The sequence below is a fragment of the Leptopilina heterotoma genome, unplaced genomic scaffold, assembly GCF_015476425.1.
Source record: "Leptopilina heterotoma isolate Lh14 unplaced genomic scaffold, ASM1547642v1 Lhet_52, whole genome shotgun sequence".
NCBI lineage: Eukaryota > Metazoa > Arthropoda > Insecta > Hymenoptera > Figitidae > Leptopilina > Leptopilina heterotoma.
Genome location: NW_025111114.1, coordinates 5,130,625 through 5,152,842, shown reverse-complemented (window position 1 = coordinate 5,152,842; position 22,218 = coordinate 5,130,625). Strand labels below are relative to the sequence as shown.

At 21.7% G+C, this 22,218-nt stretch overlaps 2 protein-coding genes across 6 annotated transcripts; one reads left to right on the top strand and one right to left on the bottom strand.

Annotated features, from left to right (window-relative positions):
- The first annotated feature begins 112 nt into the window (after nt 1-112).
- On the top strand, nt 113-4,284 carry LOC122507975 (speedy protein A-like). Its single transcript, XM_043621008.1, has 4 exons — nt 113-514; nt 789-930; nt 3,510-3,758; nt 3,818-4,284. The coding sequence occupies exons 1-4, from the start codon at nt 376-378 to the stop codon at nt 3,846-3,848; spliced, it is 561 nt and encodes a 186-aa protein (XP_043476943.1). The 5' UTR covers nt 113-375; the 3' UTR covers nt 3,849-4,284.
- Nucleotides 3,970-19,468, bottom strand: LOC122507974 (rho GTPase-activating protein 11A-like). 5 transcript variants are annotated; one of them, XM_043621002.1, is made up of 10 exons: nt 19,140-19,468; nt 18,156-18,707; nt 15,227-15,425; nt 14,687-14,849; nt 14,063-14,146; nt 11,271-11,345; nt 11,109-11,184; nt 10,274-11,025; nt 6,746-7,273; nt 3,970-5,400 (listed from the first exon to the last, which is right to left on the bottom strand). In XM_043621002.1, exons 1-10 carry the CDS (start codon nt 19,284-19,286, stop codon nt 4,644-4,646), a joined length of 3,333 nt encoding a protein of 1,110 aa, XP_043476937.1. In that variant the 5' UTR covers nt 19,287-19,468; the 3' UTR covers nt 3,970-4,643. The 5 variants fall into 5 exon arrangements, with proteins under 5 accessions (XP_043476937.1, XP_043476938.1, XP_043476939.1 ...); XM_043621003.1 differs by having other exon boundaries at nt 15,263-15,425; XM_043621004.1 differs by having other exon boundaries at nt 15,299-15,425.
- Between the last annotated feature and the right edge of the window lie 2,750 nt (nt 19,469-22,218).

Genomic DNA, 22,218 nt, shown 5'->3' with positions numbered 1-22,218 from the left:
AAAATTCGGAAAATAACAAATATCCAATTTATCAAAAGTGGGAGAAATTATTTCAAACCAATGGGAAAATTAATAAAAAACGAAAAAGTCTATGTTTGTTTAAATAGTAGTTTTTGAAAATTAATCTAAAAGAACAAACGGTGCATTGTGATTGGTCCTTTGAAATGCATATGCGCAATGTAACGTTTTTTGGAATTTAAATTTTATTGTTATAATTTTGTTAAAATTTTGTTAGAAGTGACAAAAATGTTTTTTTCACAATTTTCATTATTCTTATCAGAATGATAAATATTCAGTTAATTTAAATATAGTGGATTTAAATATTGAAGTAATAATTACCGATTGTTGCTAAACAAAAAAAAACAAAAGAATATAATGTTTAATGTTGTTCGTAATATGTTTCAAAAGATGAATAATTATTGCAAAACACAATTAATTTACGATTACGAAGCCGAAAATAAGCGAGCTCTTATAATCAAACCATGGCAGATCGAGAATTTCTTTAAATTAATCGGTAATTATTCCTTTTTTTAATTTCCATAAATTTACCTATTTTGCAAAAAGAAAAAGTGCGACTTTTAACCTCTACGCTTTGTTTACATCATTTCTCTACCGTTATTATTAAATAAATAACAATCGATTTAATTATAAATTATTATATTATAATTAGTTATATAAAAGAAGAAAATTTTCTTAAATTCTATTTCAAAAGTTAAATTTAAAAAAAACAAAATTGTAAAAAAAATTTTCCAATTTTTCTAATGCAAAATAACCTTGAAAATTTTCAGACGAAGATTTAGTGGAATTTTTAAAGTACGACAAATGTTATCGATTAGCTGATAATTATCTCATAGCAATGGTTTTCGTCTATTTTATAAGAGCTGATCTGCCAGTCGATGATTACACTGTTATTAATTTTCTCATTGCGTTGTAAGTATAAAAAAAGTTTTGTAAATTTTCTTTACACTTTTTTTTTGACATTTCGTTTGAATTAAAGGAATTTAAATGAAAATGAAATTTATTTCAAATGAAATTAATTATTAAATTTATTATTAAATTAATTATTAAAATAATAATTAAATTAATTATTCAATTATTTTCAACAATTTTGATAAAATTCTTTAAAAAAAATCATTATTTTCAAAATGTTTAATTAAATTCCTTCAAAAAATTATCAATTATTTTCAAAAATTCAGATAAAATTCTTCGAAAAAATTCAATTATTTTTCTCAATTGTAAAAAATTCGTGGCAAGAATTCAATTATTTTTGTAAATAATAAAATTCTTCTGAGAAATTCAATTATTTTCAATACAATTTTAATAAAATTTCTCGAAGAATACAATTATTTTTAAAAATGTTATTTAAATTAAATTATTTTCAAGAGTTTTAATAAAAGTTCAATTATTTTCCACAATTCAAATAAAATTCTTCGAAACAATTCAATTATTTTTCTAAATTGTAAAAAATTCTTGGCAAGAATTCAATTATTTTTGTAAATAATAAAATTTTTCTGAGAAATTCAATTATTTTCAATGCAATTCTAATAAAATCTCTCTAACAGGTTTAATTATTTTTAAAAATTGTAATAAAATTTTTCCAAACAATTCAATTATTCTCAAAAGTATTTTAATAAAATTCTTTGTAAATTTCAATTATTTTCTAAATTTTCAATTAAAATTATTTTCAAAAATTACATTTTTACGAAATTTAATGAAAATCTACAAAAACATGTAATTATTTATAAAAATTCTGTTAAAGTTGTTTTAAACAATTCAATTATTTAAAAAAATGTTGATAAAATTCTTGAATTGAATTCGATTATATTCAATTTTTTTTTTAAATACTTTACAAGAATTCAATGATTTTCATTACAACGAAAATCTCATTATTTCTGAAAATAATTGAATTCTTGATTAGAATTTTATTGAAGTAATTGAATCCCTGCGAAAAAATGTATTATTTCTGCAAATAATTGAAATTTAACAAAAATTAAAATAAAATAAGTGAATTTTTTAGAAGAATTTTATAAAAATTGTATTTAAAATAATTAAATACTTGGAAAAATGTTTCTATTTATTGATGTAATTGAATTCTTACGAAAAATTTAAAAATAATATAATTTTCCCTAGAATTCAATAAAATTGTACTAAAAATAATTGAATTCTTGATAAAATTCAATTACTTTCAAAATTTTCAGTAAAAATTATTTTAAAGAAACTCCACTATTTTCAAGAATATATTGAAATAAATTTTTTAAAACAATTCAATTATTTTAAAGAATTTTAAGAAAAATTTTGCCAAGAATTCAATTATTTTCAACAATTTTGATAAAATTCTTTAAAAAAAATCATTATTTTCAAAATGTTTAATAAAATTCCTTCAAAAAATTCAGATAAAATTTTTCGAAATAATTCAATTATTTTTATGAATTGTAAAATCCTCCGCAAGAATTCAATTATTTTCATAAATAAAATAATTCTTCGCAAGAATTAAAATATTTTTATAAATAAGAAAATTCTTCGCAAGAATTAAAATATTTTCATAAATAATAAAATTCTACAAAGGAATTCAGTTATTTTCAATACAATTTTAATAAAATTTCTTCAAAGAATAGGTATAATTATTTTTAAAAATGTTATTTAAATTCAATTATTTTCAAGAGTTTTAATAAAAATTCAATTATGTTCAACAATTCTGATAAAAAATTCTACGAAATAATTCAATTATTTTTATAAATTGTATAATTCTAGGCAAGAATTCAATTATTTTTGTAAATAATAAAATTCTTCCGAGAAATTCAATTATTTTCAATACAATTTTAATAAAATTTCTAGGTAAAAATTCAATTATATTCAAGATAAATTTAATAAAATTTCTCTAAAACGTTCAATTATTTTTAAAAATTGTAATAAAATTTTTGTAAACAATTCAGTTGTTCTCAAAAGTTTTTAATAAAACTCTTTGTAAATTTTAATTATTTTCAAAATTTTCATTCAAAATTATTACTTTAAAAAATTACATAATTTTTACGAATTTTAATGAAATTCTTCAAAAAATAAAATGTAATTATTTACAAAAACTCTAATAAAATTGTTTTAAAGAAATTAAATTTCTATAAATAATTTTAATATAATTGAATAGGAATATGGTTAATTACAATGAATAATAAACACGATTATTTTGTAAACTTAAAAGAAATTCTTCTTAAAATTCAATTATTTTCAACATTTTCAGTAAAAATTATTCAAAAAAAACTTCATTATTTTCAAGAATATTGAAATAAATTCTTCAAAAACAATTCAATTATTTTAAAGAATTTTAATAAAAATCTTGACAAGAACTAAATTATTTTCAATAAATTTCAATAAATTATAATTGAATTGAATTAAATTTATTGAATTAAATAAATTAAATTAATTGAATTGAATTGAATTGAATTGAATTAAATAAAATTAATTAATTGAATTGAATTACATTAAATTAATTAAAAACTAAAAATTTAATTCAGATATTTAGCATTGGCTATGGAAGAAGACGACGAGGAACTTCTTCAGGACATCGAAAATTGGTTGGAATCCGCAGACGAAACATTGAACATTTTTCAAAAGCACAAATTTTTCTTTCAACAAATTGAATATCGAGGAGCAATTTCGCGATCGTGCTGTGAAAATGTAATGCGAAAGATAAATCCAAATCACGAAATTTGGAAGAGACAGAGACACGTTAATCATTCCGGTGCAGTCAGAGATTCGAAAAGGTAACAAGAGTAAAATTTTCCCTCCTCTCAAAATTTTTACAACTTTTTCTATTTTTCAGACGAAGAATTCGTTGTCCGAGATGTCGTTAACTTTTCCATTGAATCAAAACGAAAACTAAATCAGTATTTATAAAGAGAATTCAAAAGCTTTATCCTTAGAACTGTAGAAGAAGAAAAAAATAGAAAATTCTCTATTATCAATATATATTTATATTATATATTACACGATTTATTGTTCTATTATAAAAGTACAATAACACATGTATTTTAATATCATAATAATTTGTGATGGAAATTTGACAAAAATAAATGTCACTTTTTAATAGACGCACGATTATTCTTTTAATTAGACACTAAATTCAGAATAATTCAAGTTTACATTTTTCTAGTCCTAATGAAAACTCTTCGATTTTCACATAAACCAATTTTTTTCATTCTCTTTTTTAAGGAAAAAAAAAAATTCTTTTCTTATATGAAAAAATAAGAATAATTTACGATTTCAAGATCTTTTTTCTCACTCCCCCCCGAAAAAAAATATACAAAGAAAAACAAAAATAAAAAAAAAATGTAAATACTATCAAAATTGACATCTTGGAGAATGAAAATATATTCAATTGCTACGAATGAAAATATTCGATCAAAAATTATAAATTAATTTAATTATTTGAGATTTGAGAATATTTTGATTTTCTTTTTCCTCATCAAAGGAAAGGAATTTGTATTTTTCTAAAAAGAAGTTAATTTTTCCACAATATTGTCTTTTTATCGCTTGGAAATTTTTTTTTAAATATTAATATATAAAAAAATATACTATAAAAAAAATCACACTGAAACGTTTTTTGTTTCTTAAGAGAATCTGTACAATAGAAAAACAAGTTTTTTTTTTTAACTGAAACGTCGGGTTGATAAATGCGACGTTTTCAAAATACTCCTTGGACTCTGTCGTTTTGGAGTGGCAAGTGGACCGATTGCCTTCAATGGTGTTCGCTTGACATCAATTGCTGGCCTTCGTGTTAATGGTTTTCCACTTTTTGGCGTGCGAACAACAGACAATGGTTTTTTAATTAACGGCGTCTTGTAAATTGTATTATCAACATTGACACTTGATTCGTGATTAATTTTCGTTTCATTTCGTGATGGTGTATTTATTGGCGATGAATGATTTTCCTTTTGATAGTTTAACGTGCGTTTTGTATTTGAACACTTTCGATGATGTGCTGTTGAATCGTGCGATGATTGAACGAGTGTTAATTCCATTTTAATGGAATTTGGCGATTTTGTTATTCGCACTTTGGCACTGGGATTTTTGGGACTGACACTTTTTTTACGACGAAGAGCAACACGTCGTGGACTTTCGGTACTTTCGTGAATATGAGTTTTCATTTCCTTTGGACGCATTGATTGTCGTCTTGTCTCACGTCCTTGATGAGGATGATGATTAAGATTATGTTGTTGTTGTTGTTGATAATGGGAAATTCTTCGTTCATTCGAAACTTCGGCTTGAATTGGCGTTCGTTTTGTATCGTCAAACAATTTTGCCTTCGCCAAAACCATACCAGCATTTTGCGTTCGTAATTTCGCGACTGATGCGCGACCTGTCACTGGAACTGGAGTCGTTGTTTGTCCTTCGGATTTGAAGTACCTGGGGAAAAATAAAAAAATTGTTTCTCAGACTTCACAGTCAATAATAAATTTTGGAAAAGTAGCAAAAAAAAGTAGTTTTAAAACTGAAAAAAGTAGTAAAAAGTAGTTGTCGAAAAATTAAATTTTAAGACTAAAAAACTCGTTTTAGTCGATTTACAAAAATTTGATTCTGTATTTCGGTGACATTTTCCTGATTTCCATAAAAAATATCCACTTTCTTTCTAGTCCTGGTAATAATTTCAATTCTAAATTTTTATGAAATTCAATTATTATCCAAACAATTATTTCGAATAATTTAATAAAAGTTGTATTAAAAATGATTGAAATTCTTTTATGAGTTTTATTATTTATGAAAATAATTGACATCTAAGAATTTTATTAAAATTTTATAAATAATTGAATTTTAGTGAAAATGTTTATTATTTTTATAAATAATTGAATCCCTGCGAAGAATTTTATAGAAATTTTTTAATTTAAATCAAATTCTATTTTAAATAATTGAATAATTGAATTCCTAAAAATTTTTATTATTTCTAAAAATAATTGAATATTTGCGTAGAATTTAAGAAAAAAATTTTTTAAATAATTGAACTTTGTTGATGAATTTAATGAAAATAGTAAATATTGAAAGTCATTGAATTGAAAAAAATTTTTGAAAATAATTAAAAATTTTTCAAGAATTTTATTAAAATTTCTGAATATAATTGAATTTCCCCCAAAGAATTTCAACATTTTTGAAAATAATTGAATTTTCCGCGAAGAATTTCAATATTTTTGAAAATAATTGAATTTTCCGCGAAGAATTTCAATATTTTTGAAAATAATAGAATTTTATTAAAATCCATGAAAATAATTGAATTTCTGGGATGAATTTTGTTATTTATCAAAATAATTGAATTCTTTTGAAGAATTGCGTTAAAGTTTTTGAAATAGCATTAAATATAATAGAAAATTCATCTAATTTCAATAGAATTGAAATTAAAATTTTTGAATAAAATTATTTATACAAAATTGTTAATTATAATTATAAAAAATTCAAATTTTCCAAAGATGCTAATTTGAAATCTATTTAAAACTCAATTATTTCTAGAAATTGTAATTTTTTGTGTAATTTCTCCAAAATTTAATTATTTTTTTTAGTTTTTAACTTAAAATTCTTTTATTTATCTTATTGTCAGTAATATAATAAATTTAATGTTTTGTATTCGAATTCGTGGTAATTTCAAAGTGTTTACGAACCAAAAATTTCAGAATTTTCATACAAATTCTAAAAATTTAATTTTTTTCAATACTTTTCCTGATTTTTCTAAATCAATAGTAATGTATTTTTAAAAAAAACTTACTTTTCGGCATCTTTCCAGGACATAACCTTATCCCGTTTATCCGCGTGTTCAACCTTCATTGGCGTGACATCAACAACATGTGGATTATTCCCTTTTTTCAAATCCTTTACCATTTGATTGAAATACTGTGAATTATCGACGAATTCATTGCCGTGAAATGAAGAGATTCTTCTCACTTTTGCGCCCAGATTTAATTTATTTCCATTCCCATTAAAATGGGTATTATCATTTGAACTAAATTCTTCATCACTAAGAGAGCCTTTTGTATGTTTATTAGTGTGATCAATTAAAGTAAGTAATTGATCTTGTAAATAATTCAGTCTTTTGTTTGTCTCTTCACTGCAAAATGCTTCCGTTCCAAGATTTTCAACTCCTAAATTATTTGATTTCACCTGATCTTGTTTATTTACAGTTTGATTATTATCGTTTTGAGAGTAAAATGTGTTTAATTTTAGCGTCGATCGTCGCGGGCAAATTGAATCAGTTCTGTCAGAAACGTGCCACGAGGATGTACGTTTTACTCGTTTACTGAAAATAGAAAAAAAAATGTAATGAAATTTTTATTTTTACGAAAATTCAGGCTTCACAGTGCTCCTAAAAAGTATTTTGGGGGAAATAGGGGACTGAAAATTAAAAAATAGGGGACTTTTAGGGGACCATAAAAATTGGTTAAATAAAGATAAAAATATAATTTATTTATACAGGGTTGACACAAAAATTTAACTTTATTTTTCCCTCACTTTTCCCTGATTTCCAAACACAACTTTCACTTTTTCCCTGACCCTAAAGAATATTCTGATTCACTCTAAAAATTATTAGATACTCAAAAAAATGTTTTATTAAATTTATTTACAAATTTCTTCAAAAGTTTTCTTCGAAAACATCAATAGTTTTATTTTAAATAAATATTTAATCATTTTTTTGCATTGGAATTAAGATGTTAAAAAATTTTAAATTCAAATCTTTTCAAATTGAACAACTCATAAGAATATTATTATAAAACATAAAGAAATCGATCACTCCGAGTCGAAGTTTTATAATAATTAAAGATGACCGACTGACAAAATCATTAGTTTATTATTATAAGAATATTGTTACTGTAATTTCTTCAAAATTATTTCTATCATTTCAATTCAATTAACATTTTCTAGAATTTGTAACTAAAATTCTACTTTAAATCAATAACATCAATTATTATTCAATTAAACTTTTTCAAAAAAATTAATTCTACAGAATTGTTAGTTAAAAGTACAAAAAACAATTGTAATTTAATTCTACAAGAAATCAATTATTTAAAAACAAAAATAAATAATATTGAATGTTTCTTAAAATTTAATTTTTACGAAGAATTGTATTAACAACTATTGAAAATGTTTAATTTCTTTTAAGGAATTTAATGAACATTTTAATGGAATTTATTCTATTAAAGAATTTTATAACAATTTTTGAAAATAATTGAAAACTTTTTGAAGAATTTTATTAAATTTTTTAAAAATAATTGAATTCCTAAGAAGAATTTAAATAATAATTTTTGAAAACAATTCAATTCATGAGAAGAATTTTAAAAAAATTTTTGAAAATAATTGACTTCTTAAGAAAAATTTTAAAAAAATTTTTGACAATAATTTAATTCTTGAGAAGAATTTCCCTATCTATTTATAAAGATAATTTAATTCTTGACGAGAATTTTATTTAAATTTTTGAAAATAATTGAATTTTTGGCGAAAAATTTTGCTATTTATAAAAATAATTGAATTCGTGCAAAATATATTATTAAATTTTGTTTAAATTGAAATATTGCCAAGAATTTAATTAAAATTTTTGACAATAATTCAATTCTTGAGAAGAATTTTGATATTTATCAAAATAATTGAATTTTGGAAAAGAATTTTATTCAAATTCCTTAGAATAATTGATTTTATGGGAAGAATTTATGCGATTTTGTTGTTTATCAAGCTAATTGAATTCTTTTGCAAAATTACTTTAAAATTATTGAAAATAATTGATTTTCTGCGACGAATTAAATGTTATTTATGAAAATATTAATTGAATTATTGCAACGAAATTTATAATTTTATTGAATAATTGAATGTTTCTTAAAATTGAATTCTTTCCTCAAGTTTTAATAAAATTTTTAATAATAATTGCATTTTTTAAGGAATTTATTTAAAATTTTATTAAAAATATTTGAAATTCTGCGATGAAAATAATTGAATTCGTAAATGAAATTTTATTATTTATGAAAATAATTGAATTTTTTCGTAAAATTTGTATCAACAAGTTTTTTCTATAATTAAATCTGTTGATAAATTTTATGAAAATAGTGAATATTTAAAAACATTGAATTGCGAAAAACTTTTAAAAATAATTGAAATGTTGCAAAGAATTTTATTTAAATTTTTGAAAATAATTGAATTTTTGGCGAAAAATTTTGCTATTTATAAGAATAATTTAATTCGTGCGAAGTATATTATTAAAGTTTGTTTAAATAATTGAAATTTTGACAAGAATTTAATTAGATTTTTTGACAATAATTGAATTCTTGTGATGAATATTGATATTTATCAAAATAATTGATGTTTGAAAAAGAATTTTATTAAAATTCCTTAGAATAATTGATTTTATGGGATGAATTTATGCGACTTTGTTGTTTATCAAGCTAATTGAATTCTTTTGCAAAATTACTTAAAAATTTTTGAAAATCATTGATTTTCTGCGACGAATTAAATGTTATTTATGAAAATATTTGAATTATTGCAACGAAATTTATAGTTTTATTGAATAATTGAATGTTTCTTAACATTGAATTCTTTCCTCAAGTTTTAATAAAATTTTTAATAATAATTGCATTTTTTAAGGAATTTATTTAAAACTTTATTAAAAATATTTGAAATTCTGTGATGAAAATAATTGAAATAGTAAATGAAATTTTATTATTTATGAAAATAATTGAATCTTCTCGTAGAATTGTTTCAACAAGTTTTTTCTATAATTAAATCTGTTGATAAATTTTATAAAAATAGTAAATATTTAAAAACATTGAAAGAAAGAATTTTATTTAAATTTTTTGAAAATAATTGAATTTTTGGCGAAAAATTTTGCATTTTATTAAAATAATTGAATTCATGCAAAGTATTTTATTAAATTTTGTTTAAATAATTGAAATTTTGCCAAGAATTTAATTAAAGTTTTTGACAATAATTGAATTCTTGAGAAGAATTTTGATATTTATCAAAATAATTGAATTTTGGAAAAGAATTTCATTAAAAATCCTTAAAATAACTGATTTTATGGGGAGAATTTTGTTGGTTATCAAGATAATTGAATTCTTTTGCGGAATTACTTAAAAATTATTAAAAATAATTGATTTCCTGCGACGAAAAAAATAGGGGAAATTTTCAAAATAGGGTACGTTTAGGGGCCAAAATTAAAAAAAGGGTACTTTTTGGGAAATAGGGGACAGACTGTGAAGCCTGCAAATTTGAAGTTTTATTTTTCTTCAGGAGCGAAGTAAAGAAAATAAAATACCTGACTGGTTTTTCCTGTGATCGTCGTCTGAGAATGCCAATTTTTCTCGCACTCGGAGAACGAATAATTTTGTGTTCACTGGACCTTCTAATTTTCAATTCCTTGCCAAGTCGCTTTGCAAGTTGATCCGCGTTCATTGTACTTCCAATATCCGATTGTTCTAATGTTTTTTCATATTCAGTTTGCACTTTATCGACGGAATTCCTACGACGTAAATTGTGTATTGATTCCTTGGCGAACGAACCAAATTCCTGTGAGATTTGCGTTTCGATTGCCGAGACACGTTTCTTGATATCAAGATATTCGCTCTTTGGTACTTTCACGTATTCCTTATTTTTATCATCATTTGTTAATTCAGTCGTGTATGAATCGTGAAGTGATGATTCATTATTGGAAACATAATCGCTGGTATTTGTCGAATGTAAAATAGAATTGTCTTTGGATAATTTATTTGGAATGTCGGATGTACTTGCTCTTGTGACGATATTTCGCGTTGATTTACATTTATCACGCGAGACCTGCTCGCCACTAATGTCCGATAAATTAATATTCGCGTCCATAAATATTTCATCGTAATCCTTCTCGGTATTTAATTTTGCCATTTTTGTCTCGCGAGAAAGCGAACGAGGCGTTGAACAATCGCTTCGACGTTTCTTCTTTGACTCGGACGATGGTCGACCAGTGATACTCCAACTTCTTCTTCGTGTTAGTGGTTTCTCTTTGTTTATCACAGTATCCACTTCTGATATTTTCTGCAAAAAAAAGAAAATATATTTTTACTTTTTTCCCGAAAAAATTTTTTTTTTCGAAAATAGTAAATAAAAATTCAACTTACTTGTCTACTTCGTGATACAAATCGATCGAAACTAAGTCTTATTTTTTTTGTCTTCTCCGTCTTATTTATTGGTTTCCTGAAATAAAAAAAAACAGTTTATTACTCTTTTTTTTCCTTTTTCTATCAAAGTAAACTAAGTTTAAGTCCCAAAAAAATTCTTACATTCCTGTAGGAACTTTACTGGATATAAATTTATCCACTCTAGACATATGAACTGGCGTTCCATCTTTTATAGGGCTACAGAAAGAAAAGAGGTGCAAAATTTAATAAACATTCAGTGAATCATAACAATTTTCTTTCTTTTTACTAAAAATCTCGATTTTGTTTTTCATCAAATTTTGGCAAAATGGAAAATATTTATAAAAAAAGATGATAAAAACGACTTGATGGAAAAAATACGATAATTCTTCTTATCAATCAAGATTTTTAGTAACTATGAATAAATCAGGCCTCAGATCGACTTTAACGAGCCAAGAAAGTCGCTTTAGTCGATTAAAAATAGAAAAAAGTCGAAAAAGTCGATTATTTAATTCAGTGTTGTCACGAAAAATTTTATTCTGTATTTCCCTGATTCTTCACTGATTTCTAAATTCAATTAATCAAAACTCGAATAATTTTATGCTAAATAAATATTTAAATACTTCTTATTTCTTTTTTCACAGGAAATAAAATAAATTTAGAAAATTTCAACTTCTGAAATTTATTAATTTTTTAACAATTACAACTACAACCCTTTCAAAACCCTTTCTTAGAGAATTCAATTATTTCAATAAAAAAAATTAAATTTCTTATAATAATTAAAAATGTTCATTTTTCTTTTTAAAGATATTAAGATAGAATATTTTCAAAACTTTTAATACAGAAATTCTGAAGATTAATTTTTTTTTAAATATTTGTAAATAATTTTTGAAAGACCAATATTTTTACAATTGCATACAATTAAAATATGTCCAAAAAATTGAAATTTGTCAAAAACATTAAAAAATTATTGAAATTTGATCAAATCTTTGAAAAATAATTAAATTTGAAAAAAATGTAAAAAATAATCAAATTTTTAAAGAATTTTAATTTTAAATGATTTCTCCGAAATTTTAACAATTCTAAAAAAGTAAATTTAAAAAAATTTCAATTTACTTTGTTCGAAGTTAATTGAATCTTAAAAAATTATGATAAAATAATTCGAAGAATTAGTTTTTTATAAATATTGTAATGTAATTTTCCTGTAAATAATTGAATTCTGCAATAGAATTTTATTGAAATAATTGAAACCCTGCGAAAAAATGTATTATTTCTGCAAATAATTGAATTTTTGCAAAATTTTAAAAAATAAGTGAATTTTTGAGAAGAATTTTATGAAAATTGTATTTAAAATAATTGAATACCTGAGAAAAATGTACTATTTATTGAAATAATTGAATTCTTACGAAAATTTTAAAAAAAATATAATTTTCCCTGGAATTCAATAAAATTGTATTTAAAATAATTGAATTCCAGCGAAAATTTTATTATTTACGAAAATAATTGAATTCTTAAATTTAATTTTATTATTTACGAAAATAATTGAATTCTTAAATTTAATTTTATTAAACGTTTTTTTTAAATAATTGAACTCTTGTGAAAAATTCAAATAATTTTTTCAAATAATTGGATTTTCTTGGAGAAATTTTACAAGATTTTTGAAAATAATTGAAATTTTCAAAGAAATTAATTAAAATTGTATTGAAAATAAGTAAAATACTGAAAAGAATTTGATTATTTATATAAAAATAATTTAATTTTCTACGAAGATTTTTATTATTTATAAATTGACTTTTTGCTAAGAATTTTATTACAATTATTGAAAATAATTGAATTCTTGATAAAATTCAATTACTTTTAAAATTTTCAGTAAAAATTTGGTAGAATCTTTTAAAAAATATTTGAAATTTGCAAAAATCTTTGAAAAATAATTGAAATTTGATAAAATCTTTTCAAAATAATTAAGTTTTTAAAAAATATAAAGAAATAATCAAATGTTTGAAGAATTTTAATTATAAATGATTTCTTCAAAATTTGAATTTTGTCTAAAACAGTAAATTTAAAAAAATTTTAATTTACTTTGTTCGAAGGTAATTGAATTTAAAAAAATTATTATAAAACAATTCGAAGAAATAGTTTTTTATAAATATTATAATGTAATTTTTCGAAAATAGGTAATTAAATTTCTAAAAAAAATTTTTTTATTATTTAGAAAAAAACTAATTAATTTTCTGAAGAATTTGAATTAAAAATTTTGAATGATTATTTTTACAAAATGTTAAAATTGATTCTAAAAAAATTGTAATGCTATTTTTTGTGTAAATTTGAATTTTCGAAAATATGTAATCGAAAATATTGAATTTTAAAAAATTAGAATTAAAAAATTTTAAGAATTAGTTATTTTCAAAAATATTTTAATATTATTTTTACAACCTAATTTTCATTAATTTTTATTTCTATTAAATTTACACTTGAAGATTTTTCATTAAAATTTTTGAGAATTTAATTATTTCCAAAATTTACAATTAAATTTCTTTATAAGTTAATTTTCAAAAATTGTAATAAAATATTTGAAAAAAATGATTTATTTTCAATTAAATTTTACAAAATTTCAATTATTCAAAATCTTTTTAATTGTATATTTCAAAAATTTAATTAGAAAAATTAATTAATTAATTAATTAAATTAATTAACTTTTCAAATATTTGTCTATAGTTATACTTTTCACACTATAAAAATCGAAAAAAGGTGCATTTTATGCTAAAAATGTGAAATTTTGTTGCAAAATTTGGAAGAAAATTTGAAAAAGTTGCAATTTTTTAATATAACTCGATAAAAGTCGCCTTATTTGAAAATAGTCGAAAAAGTCATAATATCCGAGGCCTGATAAATATCTATAAATAAACACAAATGCAAAAAAGACATGCACTACATACTTTGGATGATTATTAACTGGGGAGTGTAACGAGAAACGTGAGCGAAGGGGAAGTCTTTCAGGCATGACTTCCAATAAATCATTTCTGCAAGGCAACCAGAAAATTTAGTGTCAAGTGCATTGTGCAAGCCAATAAGTAATTAAAATTTAAATAACAAGAAGAAAGGGTGTGCACCAAGATTTTTAATAGACAATTTTTAACAAATCGTTTAAAAGAATAAAAAAACACTAATACTGATACTAAAATAATACTAAAATTCTAAAGAGTGAAAAATAATAATAATAAATATTAAAGAGTGGAAAAATGACAAAAAAAAATGTTTGAAAAGATAAAAAATTACACAAAATTTTTTTTAAAAAATACTGAATAAAAAATAATAAAAAAGAAATCAGCCAGATGGAAAAAATAAAAGATAAAAAAGTAATGAAAGTTATATTAAGAAAACACGGAAATAGCAATTAACAGTTAGAAATTGCAAAGTGAAAAAATAAATACATAAAGAAATGGAGAAAGTTTGCTAAGGAGAATGAACACAAAAATAATTATTTGCTTCGTGCGCATATTGTGCAATCATTGTATGCGTGTTTTATTCAAACATTTAATATGAAAATTATCAATACTCACTCTTTCTTTAGATTTATTTCATCATTTACTGCTTCCACTTTGCGTCTTTTCCCTATTCTCAGGGAAGGAGTGTATAAAAAAACCGAATTTGATCCTTCACAAACTGGTTCACCATCGTGGGGAGAAGTTTTTCCCACCATTTTCTTTAATCCACTCAACATTCCTGTAAATTATTGATAATTTTAGAAAATAATTTTCGAAACTTCTGCAAAATAAATAAGTAATAAAGCATAATTTTAAAAATAAAAAAAATGTACACTCAGTCTCATTAAGCGCCAGAATACAATAATTTATTATAACTTTAGAAGGAAGAAAATGAATTTTATTCCCAAAAAGAGAATTATTCAATTATAAAATAACTGAATTGGAAATGAATGGAAATAACGAATAAAAAATTCCTAAAAAACGAAATTACATGCAGTTAGTAATGTTAGTAATGGATTTTCTTTTTCTGTTAAAAAAAACACTTGGAGGAAAGAAGAAAGAAGAGGAAAATATGGTAGTTAGAGATTAGAATGAAGTATTAGTTACAAAACATACTTAAATTGAGGTTCGAGGCACTTAGATGGGGCTTACGTGTGAAGCTTCCGCTTCGATGTTTTTTCTTTTTACTTTTTGTTAAATTGTTATCGGATCGTTCAAGCTCGTTTTCCGTACTACCAATTTCACAATCAGCGGAAATTATCTCCGTGACATTATCGGGTAGAACACCAATTTTTTCAGCATTCTCAATCAATAGCTAAAAGGAAAGAATACAAAAATCAATTCAACTTCCATTTACTTTCCCCTTTTAGAATATTTATAATAACAGGCTTCACACTTGATAATTGATTTCAAAAAAGTATCAAAAAGTAGCTTTAATACTGAGAAAACGTAGTAAAAAAAGTAGCTGTCGAAAATTAATTTTAAAGAATAAAAATTCTTTTAGTCAATTCACAAAAATTTTATTCAGTATTTCCCTGTTTTCTAATGTCCATAAAAAATATTTCTTTTTATTCTAATTCTGCCTAGAACTTCAATTGTAAATTTGGAAATTTTGAAAATTATTTTCTAAATTTTTTAATTTTTACATAAAATTCTTTAAAAAATACAAATGTATTTAAAAGTAATTTTTAAAAGTAAACAAGTAAAATCATTTTAAAAAAATTTAATATAAATTGTTTACAGGAATTAAGAAAATAAATAAATAATATTTCAAAGTAAAAATTTAAATGTTATTACAGTATTACAAGTAAAATTTTCAACGATTTCTATTTAATAATCTTTTAAAATTTAATTATTTCTAAAAAATTGTACTATAACGCTTTTAATATTCAATTATTCTCTAAAATTTCAACTGAAATTCGTTTTTAAATCAATTGTTATTTATAAAGTTCCACTGAAATTCAATTATTTAAATACAAAAATAAATAAACAATAATTCAATGTTTCTCAAAAATTTAATAAAGAATTTATCAATTTTTTAAAAAATAATTTAATTTCTGAAAATTTTGTTATTTATGAAAATAATTGAATTTTTGAGAAGAATTTGATTTAATTTTTTTTAAATAATTGAATTCTCGTGGAAAATTTTATTATTTGGGAAAATAATTGAATAATTTTGAAAAAATAAAAAAAGAATTACAGAATTTAGGCATTAATTTTTTTTAAATAATTGAATTTCTGAGAAGAATTTTATTATTTATGAAAATAATTGAATTTTCGCGAAGAATTTAATTTAATTTTTTTTAAATAATTGAATTCTCGTGAAAAAATTTATTATTTAGGGAAATAATTGAATAATTGTGAAGAATTAAAAAAAGAATAAAAGAATTTATCAATTTTTTTTAAACAATTGAATTTTTGAAAAGAATTTTATTATTTATGAAAATAATTGAATTGCTGCGAAAATATTATTTAATTTTTTTTAAATAATTGAATTCTCCTGAAAAATTTTATTATTTTAGAGAAATGATTGAATAATTTTGAAAATTTTTTTAAAAATTCAAGAATTTATCAATTTTTCTTTAAATAATTGAATTTCTCAGAAGAATTTTATTATTTATGATAATAATTGAATTTTTGCGAAGAATTTTATTTAATTTTTTTTTTAAATAATTAAATTCTCGAGAAAAATTTTATTATTTGGGAAAATAATTGAATAATTGTAAAGAATGAAAAAAAGAATTAAAGAATTTATCAATTTTATTTAATAATTTTTAGAATGAAAAAAAGAATTAAAGAATTTATCAATTTTTTTTAATAATCGAATTTTCGTGGCATTTTTATTATTTGGGCAAATAATTGAATAATTGTGAAAAATTAAAAAAATAATTAAAGAATTTGGGTATTAATTTTCTTTTAATAATTGAATTTCTGAGAAGAATTTTATTATTTATGAAAATAATTGAATTTTTACAAAGAATTTTATTTAATTTTTTTTAATAATTGAATTCTCGTGAAAAATTTTATTATTTAGGGAAATAATTAAATAATAGATGAAAGAATTAAAGAATTTATCAATTTTTTTTAAATAATTGAATTTCTGAGAAGAATTTTATTACTTATGAAAATATTTGAATTTCTGCGAAAATATTATTTAATTTGTTTTTAAATAATTGAATTCTCCTGAAAAATTCTATTATTTGAGGAAATTATTGAATAATTGACAAAATTTTTTTAAATTTTTGAAAAAATAATTGAATTTCTGAGAAGAATTTTTGTTATTTATGAAAATAAGTAAATTTTCACGATGAATTTTATTTAATTTTTTTTAAACAATTGAATTCTGGTGAAAATTTTATTGTTTGGAAAAATAATTGAATTTTTGTGAAGAATTTTTGTTTAAAATTTTCAAAAGTCATTGAATTCTTGAGAAGCATTTTATTATTTATACGAAAATAATTGTATTCTTGCCTGGATTGCTTGTGAAAAATAATTGAATTCTTAAGAGGTAGAATTTTATAAAAAGTTTTTATATTGATTTTTTTTTAGGAAAATTTTATGAAATATTTTAAATAATTCAATTCCTTTGAAGATTTTATTATACTTGTAAAGAAAAGTTAAGTTTTTGTGAAGAATTTTATTAAAATTCTTTTGTTTGGAATTTTATTAAAATTGTAGATATTGAAAATCATTGATTTTTGAAATTTTTTTTGAAAATGTAATCGTTTCAAAAAATTTTTTTATGTACAATTTTTAGAATATTTTTTTTTTTATTTCAACTGTTAGGGAATTTGAACATTTAAAGTAATGCAAATTTATTTTAAAATAAAGAAAAAAGTAGCTTTTAGTGGCGTAAATGTAAAAAAGTATATAAATAGTAGTAAATTGTAAAAAAAAAGTAGTAAATAGTAGCAAATTGTAAAAAATGGTAAATAGTAGGTTTTAGTAGATGAGTGCGAAGCCTATAATTAAAATACAAAACGAAAAATTGTAATTAAAGATACAGCGACTAATTGCTAAATAATTGAAAAATTATTCAATTTACCTGAATTACTAAATTATGTGTTTCTAATCGACTTTGAATAGCACCCATGGTCGCTTCCTTTACCGGCATAATGTTCGGTCCAACAACAGTGGCTAAATTAACAATACTCATTCTATTGAGTTGTTCGTATGATGCGACTTTTTTCAAAAATTCCATGAGAAAGGCCAATGTATTGAGATGAATTGGCGGCAACAATAGACAAGCCATGAGTAATGCCTCGACACGATTTTTTTTCAATACAACACAACGAACAAATAAATCGTGATAATAAAATGGTATCAGTGGCTCCGGCTGCTCCCGGAAGAAGGTCTTCAAGCAATTTGCAATGTCAATTCCATGATCTCTTTCCGCTAAAGTTCCACCATTATCAAGTCGAGATAATATTTCCCTCTGGCGTATTTTCGAGCCAGCCTTTCTGAATATTCCCTCTAAATCGATGTAATTCAAAAGATAGGCCGTCGCCTTTATGACGAATATTGGAATATGAACCATCGCACCCGATGATAAATTCACGAGGTCCAATGGTAAACATGTTAAATGTACTTTGAAGATCTAATTAAAAAAAAAATTAAACAAACACTTATTTCAACTAAAAATATACAATTTTACAAAAAGAAAACTATTTAGAGTAAATAATTCCAATATCACTCATTTTTTCAGCTGTATTTTCAGAAAAAAATTATCACTAAAGAAAATAAATTGACACAAGTGACAGATGAGTCAAAATACACAATTTCTTTTTTAACATATTTCTTGTTTCAATCCCTTGCAGTTTATAGAGAAACATTTTAGTTATTAACCTCTAAATAATACTAATATCGAAATAAATTAACATTTTTGTAAAATTTTCATTTTCACGAAAATTTTCAATAGGGAAAATTCGAACCAGATAATTATTTAAAATTCGGAAACGCTTCGTAAACTAAAGAGGATTACAAAAGAAGAAAATTAGGAAAATTACAAAATTATAATTATTCTACATACCTTCTGTGGAAGATTGCCATTTCTTTCCGGTTTATCCAATTTCACTGCAGCATTCTTCTTATGGCGATACTTGACACCAAATCTTCGTAGATCACTAACAATAATTTGGTATACTTTGTCCTTTCGTAGAACGTCAAAAATAAACATTTTTATCGCGGCTTTTTTTATTAATAATTAAAGCCGCGAACAATTTTTCACGCAAATCGTGGCAAATACAAGGAGAAAATTCACATAACCCTATAGTCTTTACCGCATCGGCGTATTATATATACATATACAAACTTTAAAAACTTCACCATTCTCTCTCCTGCAGGAGCAAAAAAAATAATAGAGAAGAACGCGCCATTAACGCGCAGGCGCAATTTTAATTGCGATTGCGCAATGTGCGTTGGACAAATTTTCCTTTGGACAACCAATGAAAATTGACATTGAAACAAAAATGCTGTTCTTCTATTGGTTGTTTAAATACGTAATTTTACGTAAGTTACGATTTGGCAGTTATGCAGTTTTATTGTAAAATGGGTAAAATGCAAACATGCAAACGCAAACGGTTTTTTGTTCTTTAATTTAATCAATCAGATTTTTATTTCAATTTAAAAATAAATAGAATGAAGACGAATTTTATTGTAAAAACTAAGTTTTGATTGAAAGAAGGAAGTAAAGAAACGATTTATTGAGAAAAAAGTCATTATTTGGTATATTATAGGTAAAATTTTCTATTATGAAGATTTATTTACATTTAGTTCGTAATTTATTTTTTCTAGCAATGACTTTTTATTTCTAATAATAACTTATTTTGTCTAGATAATAAATTTATATCTAGAATCAATATAACCAACAAGGACTAACAAATTGAGCGCTGGGTTTTTTTATTCTTAAAATATTTCCACTAATTTAACAATATTTTCTATTAGGAAAAAAAAAAAATTCTACACCCAATCATTCAAATTAAAAACAAGTTTACAAGATAGTCTTTTCCTCAGGTCCCAAAGAATGCAATATTCTTTAATTATAAAAAATTTGATATTTAAAAACACTTCTTAAATATCATTATTAAAATATTAAAACTAATTTGTTTAACATTATTATAGGATTACCATAATTCTAATTAAAATGAGTTATCAGGGCTCGAAGCAGTGAAAGTATTTAAAAATACGGATAATAATTAATAATAATTATTAATAAAAATAATTTATAATAATTAAAATCATTATCAATTCAATTATTATTTTTAACAATATTCAATTTTACGAAATTTCAATTTTATTCGTAAATTCTTTAATTAAATAAATATTAGAAAATAGAAACTAAACATAATATTAAAACAACTCAATTAAACTTTTTCAAAAAAAATTAATTATAAAATTCAATTATTTTTTGAAATTCACGCTCTTTTGCATTTAATATTCAATTATTATCTAAAATTTTAACTGAAATTCATTTTTATGAAATGAAAATCAAATTTTTATTAGAAAATTCTACTAGAATTCAATTATTTAAATACAAATTTAAATGCAAAAATGCAAATAAATAATTTATTGAATAATTGCACGTTTCTTAAAATTCAATTCCCATAAAAAATCGTTATCAACAAATTTTCAAATAATTGAATTCTATCAACGAATTTTAATAAAATTTTTTAGAATAATTACATTTTTCGACAAAATTCAATTAAAATTGTATTAAAAATAAATAAAATAATTGAAATTCTGCATTGAATTTTATTATTTATGAAAATAATGGAATTCTTGCGAAGAATTTTATTAAAATTTTCCAAAAAAAATTAAATTCTTGTAAAAAATTAACAGGAATTTAATTATTTTAAAAATTTTTTTTTTAATTTTTGGCATAAATTAAAAATAACAAAATTCTTAGCAGATATTTAATTACTTTCAGAAATTTTAATAAAATTTTTCGCAAAAATTTAAATATTTTCGTAAATTAATAAAAATCTTTGCAGAGATTCAATTATTTTCAAAAACTCTTAATAAAATTCTTCGCAAGAATTCAATTATTTTCAAAAATATCAGAATTTTAGCAGAAATTCAAACATTTTAAAAAGTTTTGAAAAAACTTTTTTTGGTTGAAAATCAATTATTTTTAAGACAATTTTAAAAAAATGTCTCGATAGAATTCAATTATTTTTAAAATTTTAATGAAATTCTTCGACAGAATTCAATTATTATAATCTAAGATATTAACTGAAATCTATTTTTAAATCAATGTTTTTGAGAAAATTCTACCAGAATTCAATTATTTAAATACAAAAATAAATAATTTATTGAATAATTGAATGTTTCTTGGTATTTAATTCCTATTAAAAATTTTATCAACAAATTTTTAAATAATTAAATTCTTTGGACGAATTTTAATCAAATTTTAAAGAATTTTTTCGAGGAATTCAATTAAAATTCTGCCGTGAAAATAATTGAATTCCTAAAAAGAACTTTATTATTTACGAAAATAATTGAATCCCCGTAAAAATTTTATTATTTATGAAAATAGTTGAATGATTGCGAAGAAATTTTTAAAAAAAAATTTGTTATTAATGAAATTCTTGTGAAATTTTTATTATTTTTTGAAAAGAATTAAAAGTTTTTGTAGAATTTTATTTCATTTCTTTTTAAATAATTAAATTCTTTTGGTAAATTTTATGAAAATAGTAGATATTGAACAATATTTAATTTTTGCGAAGAATATTTATTACTTTTAAAAATAATTGAAATTTTGCAATGGATTTTATTCAAATTTTTGAAAATAATTGAATTTTATTACTTTAGAAAATAATTGAATTCGTGTGATAAATATTGTTAATTATGAAAATAATTGAAATTTTTTTAAAGAATTTTATTAAAATTTTCGAAAATAATTGAAATTTGGTGAAGAATTTTGCTATTTATTTATAAAGATAATTGAAATGTTGACAATTTTTTTTTAGATTTTTTGAAAATAATTGAATTTCGGAGAAGAATTTTAATATTTCTAAAGATAATTGAAATTTTGACGAGAATTTAAAAAAAATTTTGAACATAATTGAATTTTTGCGAAGAATTTTATTACTTTTATGAAAATAATTGAA

Bases quoted from the DNA above. Each gene is read 5' to 3' on its own strand.
- LOC122507975 (XM_043621008.1), top strand. From the start codon at position 376: ATGTTTAATGTTGTTCGTAATATGTTTCAAAAGATGAATAATTATTGC. The intron at 515-788 runs GTAATTATTCCT...GAAAATTTTCAG, and splicing joins GAATTTCTTTAAATTAATCG to ACGAAGATTTAGTGGAATTT. The intron at 931-3,509 runs GTAAGTATAAAA...AATTTAATTCAG, and splicing joins ATTAATTTTCTCATTGCGTT to ATATTTAGCATTGGCTATGG.
- LOC122507974 (XM_043621002.1), bottom strand. From the start codon at position 19,286: ATGTTTATTTTTGACGTTCTACGAAAGGACAAAGTATACCAAATTATT. The intron at 18,708-19,139 runs GTATGTAGAATA...TTTTTTAATTAG, and splicing joins ATGGCAATCTTCCACAGAAG to ATCTTCAAAGTACATTTAAC. The intron at 11,185-11,270 runs GTAAGAATTTTT...TTTTTATTTCAG, and splicing joins AGTAAAGTTCCTACAGGAAT to GAAACCAATAAATAAGACGG.